Below are 27,189 nucleotides of genomic sequence, written 5' to 3' on the forward strand. Positions count from 1 at the left end.
GTCGATCATTCGTAAATCAGTAATGATGTACCACATATCAACTTCTTGTGCACCTAAATGAGCCTGCATCCTTATCTTCCAATCATCATATTCTTCTTTGGAGAACATTGGGATCTTGTTGAATGAAGCCATTTAGAACATTTTCAAAGATGAGAATAAGCCTGCTCTTATACTACTTGATAGGATTGGTTGAAGTGTTTAGAGGGGGCTAAATAAACACTTACTAAAATTTCTTTCTTCAATAATAATTCAGTTTGGTTAGAAATTGAATTTGATATTCTCGATTGTCAATGTCAGTTAGCTAACAAAATATGTGCAGAAAGAAGCAAAAATAACATATTAGAACAGTTCATATAAAGGTCTAGCTTTGTAAACTGAATGGTAAATTGAAAGAAAAATGTATGAAAGTTTGTTTCTGGATGTTCGAAGAAATCAATCTCCTATGTCAACCTTTCATCCTTTTGGAATGTTTCATACTAGAAGACTTTGATCTTTACAAACATTTTGCAAAAACTCAGTTCAGTTTCAGCTTAAAACTGCTAAAACTGAAACTCTCATTCTACTCAACTGAACGAAGAAACAGTATACAAACTATTTTCGAATACAATGAATTACAAAGAATTCTCCTAGCATTTGATGATCCTTAATGATTATATACAACTATGTAAATGTACTTGAGTGTATGATCAGTTTTACTTGTAAGCTTGAATAAGATGTCTGTCTATCTAATCTTTTGTTTTGTAGGTTTTCCCTTGCTTTTTTCAAATAATCTGCATCTTTATTTATAAACTTTAAGCTACAACGATCACAAACTTCAAACTTTGGTAGTGGACATCCCTGCCCCCCCAGTACTGTGGTTTAGTCTGATCAGGTGCATTTATGTATGGGTCACTTGCTTTGAAACATACTCTACGCAAAAATGATGATGTTTATGTTTGCTCAAGTATGTATGATGCAAGTATGTTTATGAAATAGTGGCACGTCTATGTTTATGTAAGTACGCTCAAGTTTAAGTATGTTTGGTCTACTTTAAAAATGCATGTGGATTTATTATGTATTACTTATTCTCCGTTTATACATGTTGAGTCTTTAGACTCACTAGACTTGATCGATGCAGGTGAGGACTAGTTTGAGGAGACGAGAGGTGGGGACCAGTGAGCTGGCTCGGACTGCGCGGAGGCTATGTAAATTGAATGGTAAATTGAAAGAAAAATGTATGCAAGTTTGTTTCTGGATGTTTGGAGAAATCAATCTCCTATGACAACCTTTCATCCTTTTGGAATGTTTCATACTAGAAGGCTTCGATCTTTACAAACAATTTGCAAAAACTGAGTTCAGTGTCGGGTTAAAACTTCAAAAATAAAACTCTCGGTCTACTCAACTGAACGAAGAAACACTATACAAACTATTTTCGAATAAAATGAATTACAAAGAATTCTCCTAGCATTTGATGATCCTTAATGATTATATACAACTATGTAAATGTACTTGAGTGTGTGATCAGTTTTACTTGTAAGCTTGAATCAGATGTCTGTCTATCTAATCTTTTGTTTTGTAGGTTTTTCCCTTGCTTTTTTCAACTAATATGCATCTCTATTTATAAACTTTAAGCTACAACGATCACAAACTTAAAACTTTGGTAGTGGACATCTCTGTCAGCCCAGTACCGTGGTTTAGTCTGATCAGGTGCATTTATGTATGGGTCACTTGCTTTGAAACATACTCTAAGCAAAAATGATGATATTTATGTATGCTCAAGTATGTATGATGCAAGTATGTTTATGAAATAGTGGCACGTCTATGTTTACGTAAGTACGTTCAAGTTTAAATATGTTTGGTCTACTTTAAAAATGCATGTGAATTTATTATGTATTACTTGTTATTCTCCGTTTATACATGTTGAGTTTTTAGACTCACTAGACTTGATCGATGCAGGTGAGGACGTGTTTGAGGACGAGATGTGGGGACCAATGAGCTGGCTCGGACTGCGCGAAGGCTAAACCCGAGGACCGCCTATATTTTAAGAATTTATGCATGTTGATTCAAATAGTCTGATTTTCACGAGATTGATTTACGTTGTTTAAACCAGTTCTTTTGCAATCTATATTTGTAATCGTTTTTAATTCAAATATTTTGGACGAGCAGTTTATCTTTATCGCAATTTGAAGGATTACTATTTATTTAAGAAAATTTTTATTTTTCCGCAAATTTTAAGTAGTTCAAAAGTATGGTACGTTACATGACCAGCTAAAATGAACCATCTGCTGACCAACTGAACCAGCATCTGACCAACTAAACTTAACTTAACCAGCTGCTGACCAACTGAACTGAATGACCAGTTGAACTGAACGACCAGTTGAGTTGACTAGAGTTTACCAGTTTCAGACCAGCAAGGCGAATTTGACCGTTGTAATTTCAGAAACAGTACAGAAATTTTTCAAACGGTCATATTCTTGTGTCTAACGTATATATCATTTTTAAGGCCTATAAATGCAACATCTTGAATATCAAACAAGAGCTTTTGAATAAAGATTCAAAACATGGGCAGTTATCATGAAGAAATCAGCTAGTTGAGAGCACAAGCTCTTGTGTGAGGATACACTTGAAAAGTACACTGTAAATGATAAATTCCTCACACACAATCACTCTAACATATACAAGAGAGTTGAAAATCAAAGATTTGTTGAGTGAGTCTTACACAAAAACAATAAACTTGTGTATTAGTCTTTGCATATGAGACATTAAACAATATGCTGATTGTGAGGTGCTGCATACAATATTGAGTGATAGGAGTTCAGTTAGGCAGTAGCGTACGTCCTAGCTGAATGGGTTTGTACAAGGTGTTGTATAAATCAAAGTCTTCTAGTGAATCCTTCCCAATGGGAAGAAGGGATGACGTAGGAGCATTTGAAGTCTCCGAACATCCATAAACAAATTCGTGTCTATTTGTTTATTGCGTTTACTTATCATTTTAATAGTTTTAAAGATGCATTGTTGAAGCATTTTATGTGTTCTTCAAATACCAAAATATTGCATACCAAGTGTTTCATAAAATGCTTCAACTAAAATATATTTACTAATTCAACTTGCATATATTTTAAATATTTTACAAAATAAATAATCGGTTTCTACAAAGGATTATTTCGAGTGTATTCCGCTTGGTTTGAACACCAAACTCGATTTAATTAATCGATGTTCAATATTTCAAGAACAGAGTTATTGTAGCTTAACAATTTACCCCCTAAATGATCCCAACAGTTTCATACTAGAAGGCTTTGATCTTTATAAGCAATTTGCAAAAACTCAGTTCAGTTTCGGCTTAAAACTGCCAAAACTTAAACTCCCAGTCTACTCAACTCAACAAAGAAATACTATACAAATTGTTTTCAAATACAATGAATTACAAAGAACTCTCTTAACATTTGATGATCCTTAAAGATCATATACAACTATGCAAATGTAGTTGAGTGTCTAATCAGTTTTACTTGTAAGCTTGAATCAGATGTCCGTCTATCTAATATTTTGTTTTGTAGGTTTTTCCATTGTTTGTTTTCAACTGATTTACATCTCTATTTATAAACTTTAAGCTACAATGGTCACAAACTTCAAAAAAGATATGTTCCAAATAATTATAGTTGTTGTTGCGTTTTGTACAGGTCATCATTCTCTGACATCCATACATAATTGTAATGTGGTTGGATTAAGCTGTATCAGAAAAGTACGGAAAAATTATCCAATAATCAATTTAGTCCTTTGGTGTAAATTGATGTCCTTGAAAATAAATAAAGATGTCTAAACTGATAACTTGTCAAAACATGCTTTGATATAATTCAGTTTAGGTCCGGGTCATTTTTGCTTTGACTAGTCCAGATTAGGTAACCAGTTTAGCTTGTGGACATAGTCAGTTCCGTTTAGTTCGGATGACTCAGATAGTCTAGTTCAATTTAGCTTACATCAGTTTTGCCTTAAATTATTTGTTAACATCAAAACATAAATGTTCCGACAATTCCCATTTTTGGTGTTTTACAAAAAATCAAGCTATAACTGTTTTTCTTTAGGCAAAAACGGTATGAATAATTCTGCTAGCAAATATATATCTAATAAACTGATGGTTTTTGAAATTGGTAAAGTGAAAAAATTGAAATTTTTTGACAAATTATAGAATAAACAAAACATGTGCGGAAAGTCTAGTTCAGTTTAGCATACATCAGTTTTATCTTAAATCATTTGTTAACATCAAAATATAAATGTTCAAACATCACATGTTGATGATTTAAATGTGAAAATTTCAATTATATTATAGCTGAAGAAACACTATGAAATAGCATAGAAAATCATTTTTTCCCTATTTTCAAAATGGTCCATCTTTCACGTTATTTTTGCAATTTAATTTTATTTTTTTAAGGGAAACAAACCAAAAGAAGACATGAAAAAGAGTGGAGCCCACTCCCATCTTTATCACCAATAATTTAATTACATAGGAAAACAATTTGGAATGCAACACGCACATTATCAGACAGATACATACGAAAAGTAGACATATTTGTGATGGAAGAATAAGACTGGTTGACCAATTCATTGTTGTCAGGTTACCACATTATCATATTAAAATGTCAAATTTAGAAATTAAAATATTTAATAAAATAATTATTCAAGGGTTAGTGGGTTTCACTTTTAGCGAGTTAAATATATTTCAAATATCTCTTTATGATTAATTTTGAAGATTTGTTGCCTTATTTTTAGGGATTAGTTACGCGAATTAACAAGAGAAGAATCTTATTAAAAAAAAAAGGCAAAAACTTGTTTGAGACTGTCTCACGGGTCGTATTTTATGAGACAGATTTCTTATTTGAGTCATTCATGAAGAAATATTACTTTTTATGCTAAGAATATTACTTTTTATTGTGAATATCAATAAGGTTGGTCCGTCTCATAGATAAAAATTCGTGTTAGATTTCTAATATACATTAAAAAAGATGAGTGTCGTTTGAAATCTATAAACAAAATCAAATTCATTCAATAACAACATCAATGTCTTGTTTCAAATTCGATTATTTTCATTTTCTAAAATGAAATCAAATATTATTATATTGATATATTATTTGTATTTTTAATAATATATACATTTAATCATGGAAAGTTGAACTATAGCGCATATATTTTACTTGAGTTAGCAACTAAAGTTTAACTATCAAAGTGTTACTATCTCTATATTAGATATTTTTGAAGTTTGAATTTTAGCGCAGATAGTCAACATGTAATTGCAATGGAAAATTATTTTTTTGTGAAATCATTGAAAGTTGATGTAAAATAAATGGAAGAAATATATAAAATTGAAAGAAGGAGTTTTAAAAGATGAGTATGTCTCTTGTGAGACGGTCTCACGAATATTTATCTGTGAGACGGGTCAACCCTACCGATATTCACAATAAAAAGTAATACTCTTAGCATAAAAAGTAATATTTTTTCATTGATGACCCAAATAAGAGATCCGTCTCACAAGATACGACCCGCGAGACCGTTTCACACAAGTTGTATTAAATGTTTTATTTTTATTTTATTACAAGAAATACTTGCAAACCTTGACTAAAAGCATGAGGTATGATTTGTGATGCCTCGTATTTGGTTTAATCTATATATAAAGAAGTTAAAGGCAACTCACAAAAACCGAAGAGAAACAAAATATTGGTACAATGAATAAGGAATATAGAGCTCATATCTTGGCCGTACCTTACCCAAGCCAAGGCCATGTTAATCCCATGCTCCAATTTTGCAAAAGTTTGGCCTCTAAAGGTGCCAAAACAACTTTTGCAATCACCAAATATATTTCCAAATCCACCCAACAAAAAAACTTCGATTCGGTTTCGGTCGGTACGATTTCCGATGGTTACGACGAAGGTGGTTTCATGGCAGCGGAGAGTATTGCCGATTATCTGGCTCGAATGGAAGTCGTGGGCTCGAGAACCCTTGAAGAGCTCATAGTAGCTAATCAAAAATCGAGTCATCCTGTTGACTGCATAGTGTATGATGCCTTTTTGCCTTGGGCTTTGGAAGTGGCTAAAAAGTGTGGGATCAAGGGAGCTTGTTTTTTCACACAAGCTTGTGCTGTTAACTATGTGTTTTACTATACATATCATGGGATGCTGCAACTTCCGGTGAAATCGACTCCGATCGAAATTCCGGGCATGCCTCTGCTCGATTTGCCGGATATGCCGTCTTTCATTTACAAGCATGGAACATATCCAGCTTATTTTGAGATGGTGTTGAATCAATTCTCAAACTCGGACAAGGCTGATTTTGTGCTTGTCAATACTTGGTACAAATTGGAGGAGAAGGTAAGTCAAGTAATTTGTTTATATATTTGTTGTTGTTGGAAATTATAGAGCCTCCCGAACAATTCCGGCTAAAAAATTTTTTTCGATTCAATCGAAAAATATCGATTTCATAAATTATAAATAGATAATATAAATATAAATATAAATCAATAATGAATTTAAACAAAATTATTTTCTCAGAAAAACTAACCTTTTACAATTGATGGTAGCGTGTGGATATTCAAAAACACATAAACTAACAACTAAAATTGAGTAGGTCTCTTGTGAGACGATCTCACGAATCTTTATTTGTGAGATGGGTCAACTCTACCGATATTCACAACAAAAAGTAATACTCTGAGCATAAAAAATAATATTTTTTTAATTGATGACCTAAATAAGATATATGTCTCGCAAAATAGGACTCGTGATACAGTCTCACACAAGTTTTGCCTCCAAAATTTTATTCTCTCCCTCCTTCTCTTGAAAATTTTATTATGTATTGGGAAGAATTGTTTTTGTAAATATTGCAGAGAAAGCTTGTTTTTCTATTTCTTTAATTCGCAATCGTCCAAATCCCGTTGTTTTGTTTGAATCCGATAAATTAAAAAAGCGTACAACTTACCATTCAACTTTCAAAAGACAAAAGCCAAAAGCGAAGAAAATTTGTTTAACAACTTTTGTCTAAAGCAATTTTTAATAACTTGTTTGACAATTACCGATCAAACAAACAAAAATAAAAAATAAATAAATTTATGTTTATTCATTTTCTTTTATTTAGGATTTCTCAAATCCTACCAATTCTAATATATGAAATTTTGTATTTCTTAAATCTCATTTTAATAACATCTTTTAGATATCAAATATTATTTAATATATATTCTCAATACATGAAAGATATATTAACATATTTTAAATATTATCATAATAATCTAAATCTAAAATTATCATTTAAATATAATTAATATTTTATATTTAACTATTTTTATTTCCAAGCCATTGAAGTTATGGAAACAATTTTTTTTCCATCTTTCACATATGATTTCTAAATTTCATTTCTTGCTCATTGTTAATTTAGTGTACTGGGGAACATGGACTCATGATTAGAAACTCCAATAAATAGGATAAATAATTAAACTCTTTAATTAATTTACCTAACTTATTAATTTCATAATTAGTACGCTGATAATATGAAATTGAACTATTATTCATTATGGAATATTTTTCTCTACAAAAAGAGTACTTCATTGATATAATCATTAAATTCGTAGGACCGATTGTGTGATATTCATTGAGCTACAATAGCTCAATTTTTGAAATATTGAACACAATGAATTAAATCGAGTTTGGTTTTCAAACCAAAGAATACACTTAAATAATCATTCGTAGAAGCCGAATAAAAATTTTGGTAAAATATTTAAAACATATGCAAGTTGAATGTCTAAAAATGTTTTTGATTGAATCATGTTATCAAACACTTGATATGTAATATTTTTTATTTGAAAAACACACAAAATAATTCAACAATGAATATTTAAAACAATAGGAATAATAAGTAAATGATATAAATAAATAGACACGAATTTGTTTATGGATGTTTGGAGATTAAGAACTCCTACGTCACTCATTCTTCTCCTTAGAAAGAATCCAATAGAAGAATTTTATTTATACATCTTGTACAAATCCATTTCAACTTAAGACTTATCTCTTGCGTAATTGAAACTCCTAGCACACTCTCGATTGTAAGCTGCAATCTCACAATCCGTATAATATTTAATGTCTCTTATGTCAAGACTACAAACACAATATTTAATGTTTTTGTATGAAGACTCACTCAACTGAACTGTAAAACTCAACTCTCATTTATATGTGTGACTGATTGTGTGTGAGGACTTAATATATTACATTTTTTGTATCTGTCAAATGTATCATCACACTTGGGCTTGCTGTCGTTCAAGCTAATTTCTTCATGTAGGCTACCCATACTTTGAATCCCTTTCAAAATCTTGTATTTGATTTTCAAGATATTGTATTTATACTCTCCAAGAATGATACACATTAGACACAAGAATATGACCGTTTGGAACTGATGTGTAAGGATTCTGAAATTGCGACAGTCAAATTCGTTTGGCTGGACACTTTTCCCGAGCCTAACTGATTTTGAGGTCCACTGTCAGTTAGGCTCGTCAGCTAGACGGATCATTCAGTTGGGCTTATCAGCTAGACGGAACCAAACTGATAAGGTCTGCTGAAGGCTGATTTCAGTCAGCTCAGAACTCGTATTTTCATCGTCATTTATCAGCATCTTGAACTCTGGTTTCGACTCCAACTTGTGAATATGATCCTTGCTGATCAACCAAAATGATGAGCCTTACTGCCATCCGTTTGTCGAGATAGCATCCGATTTAATCCAACAGAAGTGAAATACAACTTGTCTCAAATTGAGTTTTAATTTCTATTAAGTCGTTTTTTCGTGGTTGACCATTTGTATCACCGAGCTGTGATAGATCATCGAAACACTACAATTCGCCAGATTCTCAGTTCGACTAAATTCGAGTTTAAGCTTCCATCTTGAGTTAGCAATTTCACACTTGAGTAAATATGTTAGAACACAATAACAAGTTTTGTTATTATCAAAATAAGATTGTTGTGAGCTTCTAAACCCAACAATCTCCCACTTTTTTATAATCACAAAACTTGGATAAACAAATATTTCAACTAACATATTTCTTCCCATTTTTGTATGAATCAAAAAGTCATATTTTCAAAAGAATTTAAGTAAAAAGTTTTTCTTCCCTCAATATTTAAAACCAATCTCCGCTTATATCTCTAAAATTTTGAAATTTATAAAAGTGGAGGGATGACTGACCAAATTTTCTCTATAGCTCATTTAATGCCACAACACACTTGGTACTACTATAATGATTAATCAGCTTTTCCTCTGGCATGACCAGGCTATAAATTTTATACCGCTGCGATCCTCTATGAGTTTAGTTTGCAATGCAAAAAGTGATTTGTAATTTCGACACTCGTGCAATGAGTTTTGACTTTTTTCCACGGTTGTTGCAAACTGTCTGAAAACTAAACTATGCATACATGTGTTAGAAAAATATGAAAAACTAATTTTAAAACTAAAAATCAGTTTCAAATGTTCTTTCAAGAACAACTCGCTCTTACACCACTTGATATGACCGATCAGGAAATAATCATTGAGTTATAATAGCTCGGTTCTTGAAATATTGAACATCGATGAATAAATCGAGTTTGATTTTCAAACTAAACAGAATACAATCAAAATAATTCTTGGTAAAAAATGAATAAATATTTTGGTATAACATTTAAAAAATATGAACTTGAATGTGTAAAAACGTTTTTGGTCGAAGCATTTTATCAAACACTTGATATCCAATATTTTGGCATTTGAAAAGCAAATAAAATGCTTCAATAATGCATCTTTAAAATAGTAAAAATAATAAGTAAATGCGATAAGTAAATATACACAAATTTGTTTGTGGATCTTCGGAGATTAACGTCTCCTATGTCACTCCTTCTTCCACTTGGGAAGGATCCACTAGAAGACTTTGATTTATACAACACCTTGTATAAATCAATTTCAACTTAGGACTTATCTCTTGTCTAATTGAAACTGCTAACACACTCTCGATTGTCGGCTGCAATCTCACAATCCGTATAATGTTTAATGTCTTTTATGCCAAGTCTACAAACACAATCTTTCATGTTTTTGTGTAAAAACTCACTCAACTAAACTTTAAAACTCAACTCTTATTTATATGTGCAAGTGATTGTGTGTGAGGATTTAATCTATTACAGTTTGTGTATCTCTCAAATGTATTCTCACACTTGGGCTTGCTCTCATTCTAGCTAATTTCTTAATTGAGGCTACCCATGCTTTAAATCTCATTCAAAATCTTGTATTTGATCTTCAAAATGTTGTATTTATGCTCTCTAAGAATGATACACACATTAGACACAAGAATATGACCGTATAAAAGTGTTGTCTACGAATTCTGAAATTGCAACAGTCAAATTCGTTTGGTTTGACACTTTTCCTGAGCCTAACTGATTTTGTGGTCCACTGTCAGTTATGCTTGTCAGCTAGACTGATCATTCAGTTGGACTTATCAGCTAGACTGAACCAAACTGATGAGGTTTGCTGAAATCTGCCTTATTGATTTCAGTATGCGCAAAACTCGTGTCTTCTTCGTCATTTATCCACATCTTAAACTCTGATTCAGATTTTGACTTGTGAATATGATTTGTAAATCATCGTCTTATATTCGTAACGCATAGTCAATCGTTTCATTTGGATAACTGAATTGATCAGGCTGACGAAAATACGCAACTACTCGTACCCAACTGATCATTGCTGATCAACCAAAATGATAAGCCTTACTAACACCATTTTTCCTATATTACATACAATTTAGCCCAACTAACATGAAATATGACTTGTCCCAAATTGAGTTTTCTATTCAGTTTTTATTTGCGGTTGGTCATTTGCATCACCGAGCTATGAAATATCATTGAAACACTACAATTTACCATATTTTTAGTTTGTCTAAATTTGAGTTTCAGGTTCTATCTTGAGTTAACAACTTCACACTTCAGTAAATATATTAGAAGCACAATAACAAATTTTTTTATAAAATTAAGATTGTAGTGAGTTTCTAAACCGAACATACATATATAGATTAGTCCTGCATAGACAATTTGTAATTGAACCGAAGAATTTCCGTTTACTTATTCATTTACTTCTTATTATCATTTACCATTAATTCACAAGTGAGTAGTTTAATTTATAATTCAATTATAATTTAGTAGGGCCCACACTTAGTTCTAGATTTAACAAATAAGATAATTGTCTTTCTACTTCTCGCAAGAAGGAATAAATTCCATGTCTATAATTTTCTATTTTTAGTCATTCATTCAAATACAAATCTAAAATGCAAGTGTTGAAAATACGTAATTGCAAACTGTGAACAAGAAAATTGAAAATCACATTGAAATGAACATGAGTTTATAACCACATAAGATTGAGAATTGTCCATATATGATCATTTACTATTTAACTTTAACTTCATAGCAAGAACATAATTTATTGTGAAATATCTAATTAAATCGGTCCAAGTCCTATATAATTTCATTATATATAAATGACTCCATCTAGATGTCTTCACATCGACGATCCGAATAAGATTAGTGATGTTTTAATTAAAGATATCATAATTTAATTAATTTAATCTCAAAATTCATTTAAGTTTGTTATCCATAATTTTAATCCTCTTGTATATATAACTTTTATATATGCTAAAATCATGGTTACATCCAATAAACTAGGGATTTTCTATGATATTTTAGACAATAAATTTCATGCAAACATGTTCAATAATAAATGTCACTTTTATTACTAATATATAAACATAGTCTAATTATAATGTTTTAAGGGAGCCATTTATCCCCAACATTTGTAGCATAATTCCCTACTTGACTTGAACTGTTTGAGATATACTAATTGAGATATACTAGAGAAGGGTAAGATATTAAACTGTTTGGTAGCCATGACGATAATAGGATTAATTATCAATCCTCTGTCATCCAACGTTGGTTGGAAAATAAAAGACTCTACTAATCCGATGGCCTTATTGACTGATGTACCCCTCTGACAATGTTGGTGACTGTCGCCTATAGTTTCTCTAAAACTTACAACTTGCTCTGATAAGAGACTCCTACATATATTCACTCGATAGAATATATACGAAATCCACGAATGGACTGTATGCCCTTGATCAGAAAAGGTTTATGTTTTAATTTTACTTCTATTACGTTTATGAAACAGGTGGTGGATGCAATGAACAAAGTTTGTCCATTGCTCACAATTGGCCCAACGTTGCCATCATTTTACTTGGATAAAAGGGTCGAAAACGATTGTGATTATGGACTCAACCTCTTTCAATCAGACTCCTCAATGGACATTATGAATTGGCTAAACACAAAGCCAATAGGCTCAGTCATTTACGTTGCTTTTGGGAGCATGGTCAATTTAGAAAAGCCCCAGATGGAAGAGATTGCATATGCTTTGAAAAGCATTAATTTTCACTTCTTATGGGTTATTAATGAATCGGACAAGTTAGAAAAGCTTCCTAAAGATTTCATCGACGAGACTGCGGGGAAGTGTTTGTTCGTAAGTTGGAGTCCCCAACTACAAGTGCTTTCTAACAATGCTATCGGATGTTTCTTCTCGCATGGCGGGTGGAACTCGACTACGGAGGCGTTGAGTTTGGGCGTGCCTATGGTCGTTATGCCCCAATGGACTGATCAGACAACAGTCGCGAAATTCGTGCAAGATGTTTGGAGGGCCGGTGTACGGGTCTGCGTGGACCATGACGGGATTGTTAGAAGAGAAGAAATCGAGAGTTGTTTGAGGGAAGTGATGGTGGGAGAAATGGGTAAAGAATTTAAGAGGAATGCTATTAAATATAGGGATTTGGCTAAGGAGGCAGTAAGTGAAGGTGGCACTACTCATGCAAATATTGACAAATTTATATTTGAAAGTGGAAAGCGTGGGTGATGGTTTATTTAGAACAAGAATTTAATTGTAAAAGATTCTTCATAGCCATTTGGGTATGAGATTCTTGAAATAAAATATCATATATGTCAGTGATTTTGAGGTGAAAATGGGTTCAGTCTATGTTAAAACTCGTAAAATTTTATACAAGAACATTAATTGATATTCTAATGTGGTGGTAATTTAAGTCCCACTTGTTTTTGTTAAATTTTTATAGTTGTCATTGATTGATGTATGTGTCTAAATTATCGTTATGATGTTTGGTTTAATGAGTGATGAATGGATTGATCGAAATAACTTCAAAAAATATATTGGTTCAGTGGCAGAAGCGAGACCTCTAAGATATCGGGTTCAAATCTGACCTAATAAATTTAGATAGATTAGATAAATAGGAAACCCTGACATGGTTCGATGAACATAAGTCGCTCGCTGTCTTCTCAAGATTCAAGAACTTAAATAAAGAGACATTGGATATATACAATTATGTATATGTGTATTTCCAAATTTTGGGTGTATAATTTCGAAATTTGAGAAATAAAATACAAGATAAAGATATAAAATAAAATATAATGATTATATAATGTATATTCGGATTAGAATAATCAGAAGATTAGATGATTAGATAATGTGATTACTGCTGTCTTCAACAACTGCTCTTTTCCTTGATGCGGAGAAGATCTTAATTAAACCCCCTGGCCAGTGTTGAGATTTCGAGGCATAGCCCAGTTTTAGTGAAGCTGGAATGAAATCATGTGTATATATATGTTAGAGTAGGTGTCCGTCGAGCCAAGTGTTGGCCTATGGTTCATGTTGAAACTCTATGTATAAACAATCTTTATTTTAATAATATTTGAAATTATTGTTTTGGCACATCTTTATCTGTATACCCATACTAGTTGCATAGATAAAGTCCTTGAATATACAAATAGTTGAAAGAATAAGTGATGCTCATATGATGAGTATCATGAAACTCATATTTGCAATACTGTATATTCTAAACAGTTCCTAGTCGATTGAGCCGCCGCTAAGAAGGATATAGGCCGCTCGAGTTCGAGACAAGTATCTGCGATGTGAGTACCATGTTTCATTGGTAGGGGACATTGTGATGTCCGAGCATGCAGATAGGTGCTCCTGGTAGAGTACACTGAACAACCCTCCATATAGGACTTTCCAAGTGGTTCTCACTTATCGAGTGGAAACGTCCTAGTTTATGGTTGTACACCATTAGTCCTTATGACCCGAGACAACATGGAAACTCTAGGTGCTAGCAGTGCACGTTGACTTGTTTACCGACTCTCATGGGGTCATCAGGTGGCAATGTTGANTCGAATCGGTCGGGATATATGAGTTGAAGAGACCGTACTGTACGCTAACCATAATTGAATGGTTCTTGCAGGCACTATCATTTGATACCTAGGGAATCATGTAAGCGATGCTGCTAGGCGTTTAACATGATTGGTTGGGTACTATCAGACTTGAGTTCTGACGTTCTTATTATCAAGGAGTTGATAAGTATGAATGGAGCAATTGGGGTATGCTCAAATAAGGACATGTTTAATACGAATCACATGGAGATGTGAACTCACGGCTAGTTGTATCAATGAACCATTGAGAATCACACAAGTGCTAACTTTCTAGATCCCGTTGAGAATTAAAATTAGTTCAATGTGTTGAACGGCTTATAAATGAGTTTATAAGCGTAGGAAAAAATAGAAGTATGAATTCTAAGAGGGGAATGTAACTTTTAATTTATGAATGTGTTCCTAAATTATAAGTTGACCAAATAAATAATGTATTTGAAAATTTTGATTTTCATAAACATTATTATGGACTAAATTAAATTAATTCAAGTGTTGAATTAATTAAACACTAGTGGACCTAATAGAATCCAAATAATTAAATTAATTCAAGTGTTGAATTAATTAAATAACATTAGACCTTGTAGAGCCCAATTAGAAATAATTATTAAACTAGTGGGCTTGAGTAAAATCAAGTAAAGTTTAAATGGTCTCAAATGTGTTTGTGACATTTAAATAAAGTCCATGGGCCTTGTAATTCTTACAAGCCCAAGTAAAAAACATGCTAGGAAGGTGAAGGGTTGGAGGCACTTTTTCATTAAAACATTGCATGGCATGCTCATGCACTTAATCACTTTTTCAAGCACCAAGAAAGTTTTCTTCTCTCCTCCTTGCAAACCCTTTTGGCCGAAATTTTTGTCCGAAAATTCCCTTCAATTTGTTTCATCAATTGTTGATTGAAAGCATACTCTTCTCAAAGAAAATTCCTTACATTTTCTAGTGCAAGTGTGAGGTGGGTTTAGCTAGTTAGTGGTGGTCTGGTGGATCTTATTTTGAAGGAAAGAAGGAAGCTTCTAGATTATGTCTACCATTCAAGAGTTTAGTTGTATATCAATTAAGTTGGAGCTATCATCAATCTTAAGAGATTGATAGGTAATTTCTTTAAAACATCCTATGTTTGATATTTCGTGTTTTTCGTATTTGCTACACACTATTGCATTGAGGTGTTCGGTTTTTGCCATTAAAATTATTTTGAAACTTCCGTTGCGCATCCAAGCATCTTGATCGATCCCCTTTCAAGTGGTATCAAGAGCTATGGATACTATTTTGTGTAGCATATACATAAATTTATATTGAGGTCGATTTCTAACCGCATGAGATGATTTTTTGCAACAAAATCGAGGCCGGTTTTGGGCCAATTTTGGGCAGCAAGTTGCTGCCCATTTTGGGCAAAAAAAATTTTTTTTGTAAGTTGGCCGGAATCCGACAACGGAGCTCCGGCGACGGCAATGACGACTAGGGTTTCCAAAAGTGTTTTGGATTATCAAAGTGTCATGGGCCTTGAAATTGTTGGGCCATTAGATGGCTAACATATTTGTGAAATTTAAATGGGCCAAAATGTTTTTGGTGAAAAATGATTTTTTGGGCTTTTAAGTTTAAATTTACAAAAGTTGTAAATATTTTCTCATGAAATAAATAATCGAAGTTGGACTTTAATTATTTATAGTAAATGGTGATTTACAAGAAATTCGGTTATAAATAAATTAATTAGAAAGTAGACAAAGGTGTTTGTATACTTTACTAATTTAGTTTATAATCGTGGCGGTTAGTGATTGGATCAAGATATATAATATTTGATCAATTGATTATTGTGATAATCAATTGATGGTGTATAATATGTGATATTATGCATGAAAGATGATCAAAAGCCCAAGCCCAATTTGCTAGGTGTATGCTAGGATATTTTGTGTTGAATGATTGTAATAATTTTCAATTTATAAAGTGGGCTTGGTTTATGGCCTGTTCCCACCCCATGAGATGTATCCCTATTTGCCATGGATATTAATTATGGCCCGTTCCCTAGAATTGGACCTAGGCCCGTGTTTAGCTCACACGGGTCGTTAGTTTTGGGCTGATTGATCATCCTTGTTTAGTTTACTGTTTATAATAAATGCATGATATGTTATAAATAATGAGTATGTGCGTTATTATTATGATAATAACAAAGTTGCATGAATCCGGCAAACATACGATCAAACATGGTGAGCTTTTAAATAAAATTAATGATGAGACCTTTCAAAATTAAAAACCCTCATTTTGAATAAGATTCAAAATTAATATCAAGCCCGAAAAGGAGAATTATGTTGTTTATAATTTCTATGTCTCCATCGACAATGGGAGCATGATGAATGCTACCCGTGTTCGGGACTCGGCTCATATTATTGGGGAGGCCCTAGACACCGGAAAGCTGTGACATCCATTGACATGTTGATGTGAACTACATAGAACTCCCATGATTTCGGCTCATATTATTGAGGGAACTCATGGCGACCGTCCATTAAAGTTTAACATCGATGGGTAAGGCTTGACACGTAAAGATGAACGACGTCATATTATTAGGTCCTAATTAAACGTGAGACAAAAGTTTACGTAGAGGGTTGCATGATGATACAATTGGAAACTACCTCTTAGGAATTGTGATTGGCTGATATTATTCGTGATCATGATTTGCTAATTGGACCTTACGTACCTACTGAGGAAAGGAGTTTCCCGTTTTCATTAGAGAATAGTGAAAAATGTCTAAACAGTGGGAGCAAAAATTTGTAAAGTAAAAGTCCATACTTTATATCTTACTAAATATTTTAAAATAGTTATTAACATTTGTCTGTTTTACTTTTCAATACAAATTTGACAATGTCTTCGATTCGCAATCCGTTGTCTGCTATACTCGACAAACATATTTTAACCGGACCTATTACCTCAATTGGCTCCGTTATCTGCAATACTCGAAAAACACGTTTTAACTGTACCTAATTACCACAATTGGCTAAGAAATCTGAAAATCGTCTTGAATTCGGAAAGGATAGCATATACACTTACTGAGTCGCCCCCTGTTGAGGCTCCGACTAGCTGCACTCCTGAGGAATTGCAGACTTACAAGGATTGGTGTGACCATGACTTGGGAGCTATGTGTTATATGCAGGCTTCTATTAATGATGAGCTGCAGAGGCGTTTTGAGGATGCAAAGAGTGCTGCTGACATTCATTTGCATCTCAAGGAGCTCTTTGGAGAACAAACACGTCCTCTTAGGCATGCTACTGTCAAGGAGCTGATCACTTTGCGCATACGAGATGGGGCCTCGGTCCATGAGCATGGCCTAAAGATTATTGGGCTTGTGGACAAGCTCGTTGGCATGGATCTGATGTTGCCTTCGGAGTTGACCACCGACGTGTTGCTCTTATCCCTGCCTAGCTCATTTGATCCTTTTCTGGTGAATTTCAACATGAACAAGATGGAGCCAACCCTTGAGGAGTTGGTGAACATGCTTGTTACCTTTGAGTCCACCATCAAGAAAGAAAAGTCGGTTCTTTATGTGGGCTCTTCATCTGGTACGAAGACTGGTCCTCTTGGGAAGGGAAAGAAGCGTTCTATCCAACGTCCCAAGAAGAGCGTGCCCTTGAAGAGGCAATATCCGAGTCACGCTGTGATAGCCATAGCAGTAAAGGCTGACAAGACTTCTGATATTTGTCATCACTGCAAGAAGCCTTGACATTGGAGGCGTAACTGCAGATAATATCTTGCCTAGAAGAGTTCTTGAAACGTATGTTCTATATTGAAGTAAACATTTCAATTAACTCTACTTCTTGAATATTGGATACCGACTGTGACTCACATCTCTGTAATGATTTGCAGGTGATGGGAAGAAGTAGGAGATTAAGGGAATGTGAGACCTTTTTGAGAATGGGCAATGGAGCAAGAGTTGCTGCCAAGGCTATAGGAGATGTTTACTTATTATTGAACAATGATTTTAAGTTGATTTTAAGAGATGTTTTGTTTGTACCTGACTTGGTTAAGAACATTGTTTCCATTTCTGTGCTTGATAAAGATGGATATTCTTGTTTATTTAGTAAAGGTGTTTACAACATTTAAAAGAATGAATGTTTGATTGGTACTGGAAAACTTGAAAACGATCTCTATAACTTAAAATTGAAAGATATTCCACTAAACAATGTCCAAGCGATAACAACAACAAACAAGCGAAAACAAGATACTCTAAATTCGGCACAATTATGGCATGCTCGATTAGGACATATTTCCCTAAGAAGGATGAACAAGCTAGTGGGAGTAGGCATGTTTGATATGTCTGATATTAATGCTCTCACGACTTATGAATCCTGTCTAAAAGGAAAGATGACCAAAATTCCATTTAAGGGCCACGTGGAGCAAGCCAAAGGGTTATTGGATGTGATCCATACCGATGTGTGCGGTCCACTTAGCATCACCACTAAGCATGGACATGCCTACTTCATCACCTTTACTGATGACTTTTCGAGGTATAGGTATGTGTATTTGATAAAATACAAGTCTGAAGCCTTTGAAAGGTTCAAAGAATTCAGAAGTGAAGTAGAGAAAAAATTTTGACGAAGCATCAAGTCACTTCGATCGGATCGAGGTGGTGAGTACTTGAGTGCTGAGTTCCAAGAGTATCTTAGGGAGAATGAGATTCTCTCACAGTACTTGAGTGCTGAAGGGTTTACATCTGTCGGAAGTGAGCATATGGTATGCAAACTTCAAAGATCTAGTTATTGTCTAAAGCAGGAATCTAGGATTTGGAACCTTAGATTCGATAGTACAATCAAAGAGTTTGGTTTTACTAAGAATCCTGAGGAATCCTGTGTGTATAAGAATGTCAGTGGGAGTACTGTGACATTCCTGGTGCTTTATGTTGATGACATTCTACTCATTGGGAATGATGTAGGAATGTTGCAATCAAATAAAATATGGTTAGCAAGTAAGTTTTCGATGCAGGACTGGGTGAAACATCTTTTGTATTAGGAATACTCTATAGAGATAGATCGAGAAGATTGCTTGGTCTAACCCAGTCCACATACATTGATACCATCGTGAAGCGGTTCTCGATGGATGAGTCCAAGAGAGGACATCTACCAATGTGTCATGGCGTGTCCCTATCCAAGTCTATGTCTCCCAAGATTGATGCAGAGATAGCGGCGCTGACAAGCATTCCGTATGCATCCGCAATTGGTAGCATCATGTATGGAATGATATCTCCACGTCCTGACGTGGCTTTCGCACTAAGTGTAGTGAGTAGATATTAATCGAACCCTGGTCTTCCACACTGGAAAGCTATGAATGACATCCTCAAGTATTTGAGAAGGACCAATAAGTTGTTTTTGGTCTATGGTGGTGGAGAACTGAAATTGGAAGGCTATACCGACTCTAGCTTCCAAAGCGATATTTATGACTCGAAGTCAACCTCTGAGTTTGTATTTATGCTCAATGGTGCTGCTGTCTCTTGGAAGAGTTCCAAGCAAAACAGTATTGCGGGTTCCATCATTGAGGCCGAATACATTGCTGCATCAGCTGCAGCAAAGGAGGCTGTTTGGATAAGGAATTTCGTCCAAGAGTTGGGCATCATTCTTAATGGAGTTGCTCATGTCCCGGTGTTTTGTGACAACACGGGAGCTATAGCTCAAGCAAAGGAGCCAAGGTCTCATCAGAAGTCCAAACACGTATTGAGAAAGTACCACAAATTCCGAGAGATCGTGGAACGAGGAGAAGTGTCGATTGACAAAGTCGGCTCCGCAGATAATGTTGCTAATCCGCTAACTAAGCCTTTACCTGGACCATTATTCGAGAAGCATCACGAATCGATGGGTTTGAAGCAGATGGGTAGTTGGCTCTAATGCAAGTGGGAGATTGTTAGAGTAGATGCCTGTCGAGCCAAGTGTTGTCCTAGGGTTCATGTTGAAACTCTATGTATAAACAATTTTTATTTTAATAATATTTGAAATTCTTGTTTTGGCACATCTTTATCTGTATATCCATGCTAGTTGCATAGATAAAGTCCTTGAATATACAAATAGTTGAAAGAATATGAGATGCTCATATGCTGAGTATCATGAAACTCAGATTGGCAATACTGTATATTCTAAACAGTTCCTAGTTTATTGAGCCGCCGCTAAGAAGGATATAGGCCGCTCGAGTTCGAGACTAGTATCTGCGATGTGAATACCATGTTTCATTGGTAGGGGACATTGTGATGTCCGAGCATGCAGATAGGTGCTCCTGATAGAGTAAACTGAACAACTCTCCATATAGGACTTTCCAAGTGGTTCACTTATCGAGTGGAAACGTCTTAGTTTATAGTTGTACACCATTAGTCCTTATGACCCAGGACAACATTGAGACTCTATGTGCTAGCATTGCACTTTGACTTGTTTACCGACTCTCATGGGGTCATCAGGCGGCAAGGTTGGGTGTTTTGTCGAAACATATAGGAGTCGATGCATTGTAGTCGGGGATTCACCGCTTACCTTCGGGTATGGATATCCTATGTGATCTCATGTATATGTAGTTTGAAATCTCTGATCAGAGTATAGTGGTAATTATGAAAGGGGTTTCATAGATTACACCATCGATGCAACTACGACATGACACATAGTATTGATTCATTGACAACTCTCGATATACCAATGGTTGTCGAATCGGTCGAGATATATGAGTTGAAGGGACCGTACTGTACGATAACCATAATTGAATTCTTCTTGCAGGCACTATCATTTGAAACCTAGGGAATCATGTAAGCGATGCTGCTAGGCGTTTAACATGATTGGTTGGGTACTATCAGACTTGAGTTCTGACGTTCTTATTATCAAGGAGTTGATAAGTAAGAATGGAGCAATTGGGGTATGCTCAAATAAGGATATGTTTAATCCGAATCACATGGAGATATGAACCCACGGCTAGTTGTATCGATGAACCATTGAGGGTCTATGAGAGGAATGTAACTTTTAATTTATGAATGTGTTCCTAAATTAAAAGTTGACCAAATAAATAATGTATTTGAAAATTGTGATTTTCATAAACATTATTATGGACTAAATTAAATTAATTCAAGTGTTGAATTAATTAAACACTAGTTGACCTAGTAGAGTCTAAATAATTAAATTTATTCAAGTGTTGAATTAATTAAATAACATTGGATCTTGTAGAGCCAATTAGAAATAATTATTAAACTAGTGGGCTTGAGTAAATCAAGTAAAGTTTAAATGGTTTCAGATGTGTTTAGGACATTTAAATTAAAGTCCATGGGTCTTGTAATTGTTACAAGCCCAAGTAAAAAGCATGCTAGGAAGGTGAAGGGTTGGAGGCACTTTTTCTTAAAAACATTGCATGGCATGCTCATGCACTTAATCACTTTTTCAAGCACCAAGAAAGTTTTCTTCTCTCCTTCTTGCAAACTCTTTTGGCTGAAATTTTTGTCCAAAAATTCCCTTCGATTTGCTTCATCAATTGTTGATTGAAAGCATACTCTTCTCAAAGAAAATGCCTTACATTTTCTAGTACAAGTGTGAGGTGGGTTTAGCTAGTTAGTGGTGGACCTTATTTTGAAGGAAAGAAGTAAGCTTGTAGATTGTGTCTACCATTCAAGAGCTTAATTGTATATCAACTAAGTTGGAGCCATCATCAATCTTAAGAGATTGATAGGTAATTTTTTTAAAACACCCTATGTTTGACATTTCGTGTTTTTCGTATTTGCTACACACTATAGCATTGAGGTGTTCGGTTTTTGCCCTTAAAATTATTTTGAAACTTCCGTTGCGCATCCGGGCACCTTAATCAGTCCCCTTTCAATATATATATGGAATTTTTTAAAAACTATATATATCAAGATGATAAATAAAAGCTTACACGATAAAGAGATATATGCATGAATTTCAAAACTTGCCTAGCAAGAAATCAAGAATCACTGCCCAAGAAGATTAAAAAAAAAAAAAGATTTCCTTATCAAGATAAAGAGAAAAGTTAAAAAGAATCTTGATCCTATCTTGAGGGCAGTTATCATCGAGAATTCAAAAATTCCATAGGAAAAATTTTGAGTTTTCAGAATGCATGGATTAACATGTAATGCGAAATAAAAAGTCTATAAGATATGGAAACTTAAAAAAGAAGATTTTGAATCCTAGGCTTTCAAGGAATGTAATTTTCGAAAATGAACAACCTAAGGAGATAGATAAGAGATGATAATTTATCCTAGATTTAGAATTTAATTCAAAAGTTTTAACTTGAGGATAATATGCGAACTGGATAGCGTCTACACTCCTATAAATAGGACAGCACCCCACTTGAAATCTCACACCTCTCAAGCTCTCAAATTTTCGAGTTTTGTTGTCCAATATTTTCGAAAATTCTCTCTCAATTGTGCAGTCATCGAAGCTCTGTTCACGTTTGGAAAATTTATTTCCATTGCTCAGTGTGCTTAGAATCCAATCTCTGTCGTTCATAATATGCTTTTATTTATTTTAAGTTGTAAAATGCTTCTGCATAATTTTATCATTTTAGAGGTTACGTTGTAAAAATGATTCTATTTGATGGTATCTATGATATAAACTGGTTTTGTTTTATACCGTACTACGAGGTTTATGTTTAACCAGGTTCATAACCCCGTTGGGGAAAATTTTACAAAAAATAAATTGGTCAGATTAATGCAAAGGGCCGATGAAGTAATGTGGTCTAACAAGTAATATTCATAAATAAGTTGTGAGTCATGGTCTGAAAACGAAAAACTTCTTCATTGAAGTCTTCGAAATCGCGTTTTTGTCATTTTAAGAAATTTTCATAGATCCTATAACTTTTCGTAAGAAATTCCAAATTCGATTCTGTCAGTTTTTCTGGACTCCTCTCGACGTATTCTTTCAATCCATATGTTTATCTTCAAACTTTCCTGAAACGTTCACTCATTTTAAAATTCTACTGAAATAAATATATATTTTTTAAAGGTACGACCGAAAATACACACACATCAACATCTAAATAAGTTAAACATACGTTTTAAAAGGTCATCCAACCTCTGAATAAAAATAACTGCAGTTAACTAAATCATAAAATGAAATCAATCTCCTAGTCTACTGATTTAAAAGAGAGACTCAAACAGATAACAAAAGTGTGACGCCCCGGATTCGACGACTGTCCTTACTGTACCAAGACAGGTCTTTCCGACATGCTTATGTCCTCACTCACACGCACCTTAGAAAACTTCCCAGGAGGTCACCTATCCCAGAATTGTCTCAAGTCAAGCACGTTTAACTTTGGAGTTTTTATGTGATGAGCTACCGAAAAAAAGATGTACCTTCTTGATTTGAGTATTGCATATCAAATCTTTCAAACCCACCTCAACTGCACAGTCCCATACCTGAACAGTTTCGGAATCCCTCCCCTTCCGGTGTAAGATAGGTTCATTCATGTTCCGTTAGCTTAGAAGCCTGTCAGGAGCCGCTCATTGTCCGTGCAACCTCATGGCACAGACGATCAGCCCCTGCCCTCTTCGGCCACGAGCCTCACATGCCCACCACCTTCCGTTTGGTTCGTCCTCGAATCACACCGTACTAGGAGAGGTCAGTTCTGATACCAACTGTGACGCCCCGGATTCGACGACTGTCCTTACTGTACCAAGAAGAGTCTTTCCAACATGCTTATGTCCTCACTTACACGCATCCTAGAAAACTTCTCAGAGGGTCACCTATCCCAAAATTGCCCCAAGTCAAGCACGTTTAGCTTTGTAGTTTTTATGTGATAAGCTAGCGAAAAGAAGATACACCTTTTTATATGAGTAATACATATCAAATATTTTAAACCATCCTCAACTGCACAGTCCCATACCTGAACAGTTTTGGAATCCCTCTCCTTCCGGTGTAAGATCGATTCATTCATGTTTCCTTCGCGTAGAAGCCTGCCAGGAGCCGCTCATTGTCCGTGCAACCTCATGGCACCGGCGATCACCCCCCACCCTCTTCTACCCCGAGCCTCACATGCCCACCAGCTTCCGCTTGGTTCGCCTCCGAACCACACCGTACTAGGAGAGGTAAGCTTTGATACCAATTGTGACACCCCTGATTCAACGACTGTCCTCACTGTACCAAGACGAGTCTTTCCAGTATGCTTATTTTCTCACTCACACGCACCTTGGAAAACTTTCCAGGGGTCACCCATCCCAAAATTGCCTCAAGTCAAGCACGTTTAACTTTGGAGTTTTAATGTGATGAGCTACCGAAAAGAAGATGCACCTTCTTATATGAGTAGTACATATCAAATCTCTTAAGCCCTTCTCAACTGCACAGTCTCATACCTGAACAGTTTCGAAATCTCTCTCCTTCTGGTGTAAGATCGGTTCATTCATGTTCCCTTCGCCTAGAAGCCTGCTAGGAGCCGCATATTGTCCGTGCAACCTTATGGCACCGGTGATCACCCCTCGCCCTCTTCGGACCTGGGCCTTACAAAAAGTATGATAAATCAACCACGTATAATAAGATTCAAAAATATTTAACCATATTGCTTAATTATTTGCTAGGTGCTAGGTGTATGTTAGGTTTTTACATGTTGAAATTTTTAATTATTTGATAATTATAAAGTGGGCTTGGTTTATGGCCCGTTCCCACCCCTGAAATTTGTATCCCAATGTGCCATGGAAATTTAATGTAAATATTAAATTTTGTGAGAGATCAAGATTTGAAGACGGTGGGCCCGAGATCCTCGAAAAGAGTTTTGAAGATCGAAGACATGTAAATTTTGGAAGCTTATGTAATAGTTACATTTGCATCCCTGCATTTCCCTAGGTTATGGACATGGATCCGTATGTGGCTCGTACGGATCAATTAGCTCTCGGTTATCGATCATCTTTTATTATTATTTATGATGTATGTGATATATTATAAATAATCAGTATGTGCGTTATTATATGATAACAAGAGTTGCATGAATCCGACAATCATACAAACAAATATGGCACGAGTTTTAAAATTAATGATAAGACAAATTTTTAAAATTAAAATCCGTCATTTTGGATGAGATCCAAAATTTAAATCAAGCCCATTAAAATGATAATTAAAAGAAGGTTTAATAATTCCTTGCCTTCCATCAACGGTGGTTGCATGATGAAAGCTACCCGCGGTCAGTGCCTGGCTCATATTGTTGGGGAGGCCTGGACGCCGGAAAGCTGTGACTTCCACTGACATATTTGATGTTAACTACGTGGAACTCCCATGACTTCGGCTCATATTATTGGGGGATCTCATGTCGACCGTCCACTAAGGTTCAACATTTATGGGCTGGGCTCGACACGTGAAGGGAAAGAGGATCATATTATTGGACCCTCCTCAAACGTGAGGCAAAATTACGTAAGGGTTGCAAGGAGTTGCAATTGGTCTCTACCTTTTGGAAGTTATGATTGGCTGATATTGTTCGAGATCATAATTTCGCAATTAGGTCTTGCGTACTCACTAAGGAAATTGGATTTCTCGTTTGTCATCAGAGGGTGGTGAAAATGTCAAAATAGTGGGAGGCAATTCGTAAAAACAAAAGTCCATATTTTACGTCTTACAAAATATTTTAAAATAGTTGGTAACGTTTATTCTATTTCCATATCAGTATATTTATGATTTTGTCGTGTAATTCATATCTGTTATTAAAACAAGCTAACCAAACACTAATTTTCAAGATTGGCTGGGAAAATTGTTCTAAATTCGGAGAAAATAGCATTCACACTAATGTCAATCTTGCTGAACTGATAAAGCATGCAAGATGGTGGGACCATAGTATGCACGTTAAAGTGTTATATGCTCGTTTCTATGTCAAATGAACTGTAGAGACAGTTTGAGGAAATATGAATGCTGTTGACATTCAAATATACATGCAAGAGTTGTATAGTGAATGAAACTCGCATAATGATGCACACCACTTTCAAGGACCACATGACTACATGCATGTAAGATAGGGCTCTTGCCCACGAGCATGGTGTAGGTATGATTGGGTCTATTGAGAAGGTGGTGGGCCTGGAATTTGACAAAACCCGATAAGTTAGAACATGTTTGCTTCACTGCAAGAAGTCTGGACATAAGAAATTATCTGGGCCAGAAATGTTTTGGCAATGAAAAATGAATGTCCAAGTAAACAAGGTTTCAACAACGACAAACAAAAGAAAAAAGATAGTTTAAATCAAGCATATTTGTGGCACGTTAGGCTAGGACATATTTCCCAAAGAAGGATGCACAAGCTAGTGGGAGAGGGTATGTTTGACTCGTCAGACATAAACTCTCTAAGAGACATGTGAGTCCTGTCTGAAAGTAAAAATGACCAAGGCCCGTTTACTAGGAAAAGTGGAACGTGCACATAATCTGTTGGATTTGATCCAAATAGATGTTTGTGGCCCGCTAAGTGTTAGCATGAGATATGGCCATTCCTGCTTCATCACATTTACCGATGACCATTCGAGGTTTGGATATATGTATTTGATGAAATACAAGTCTGAACCTTTGAAAAGTTCAAAGAATTCAGAGCATAAGTAAAGAAACAGTTAGGAAAAAGTATTAAAACACTACGATTAGATCGAGGTGAAGAATACTTGAGTACTGAGTTTCAAGACTACCTTAAAGAAAATGAGATTCTCTTACAGTGGACTCCGCCTGCCACACCCCAGTTGTATGGTGTGTCAGAACGTTGTAATCGGACGAGATGGGCATGGTTCGATCTATGATGGGATTCACTGAGTTGTCTTCATCCCCTTGGGGATATGCGCTTGAAACAGCGGCGAGATCGTTGAATCAGGTTCATACAAAGGCAGTGAATAAAACTCCATATGAGATATGGATGGGAAAGCCGCCCAAATATTCTTGCTTAAGAATATGGGGATGCCCTGCTTATATGAAGCATGAAGTGNGGAAAAAATGTCTAGTCTCAATAAAGCAATTTATTCCAA

At 35.0% G+C, this 27,189-nt stretch overlaps 1 protein-coding gene across 2 annotated transcripts; it reads left to right on the plus strand.

Annotated features, from left to right (window-relative positions):
* The first annotated feature begins 5,646 nt into the window (after positions 1 to 5,646).
* LOC140961853 (UDP-glycosyltransferase 74F2-like) lies at positions 5,647 to 13,036 on the plus strand. Of its 2 annotated transcripts, XR_012172401.1 has the most exons (3): positions 5,647 to 6,335; positions 12,172 to 12,988; positions 13,020 to 13,036. XR_012172401.1 is itself a non-coding variant. In XM_073420601.1 (2 exons), the coding sequence occupies exons 1-2, from the start codon at positions 5,694 to 5,696 to the stop codon at positions 12,901 to 12,903; spliced, it is 1,374 nt and encodes a 457-aa protein (XP_073276702.1). In that variant the 5' UTR covers positions 5,647 to 5,693; the 3' UTR covers positions 12,904 to 13,007. The 2 variants fall into 2 exon arrangements, 1 of the variants encoding a protein (XP_073276702.1); XM_073420601.1 differs by lacking the exon at positions 13,020 to 13,036 and having other exon boundaries at positions 12,172 to 13,007.
* The last annotated feature ends 14,153 nt before the right edge of the window (positions 13,037 to 27,189 follow it).

The sequence above is a fragment of the Primulina huaijiensis genome, chromosome 16 (genome assembly GCF_012295235.1).
Source record: "Primulina huaijiensis isolate GDHJ02 chromosome 16, ASM1229523v2, whole genome shotgun sequence".
Taxonomy (NCBI): domain Eukaryota; kingdom Viridiplantae; phylum Streptophyta; class Magnoliopsida; order Lamiales; family Gesneriaceae; genus Primulina; species Primulina huaijiensis.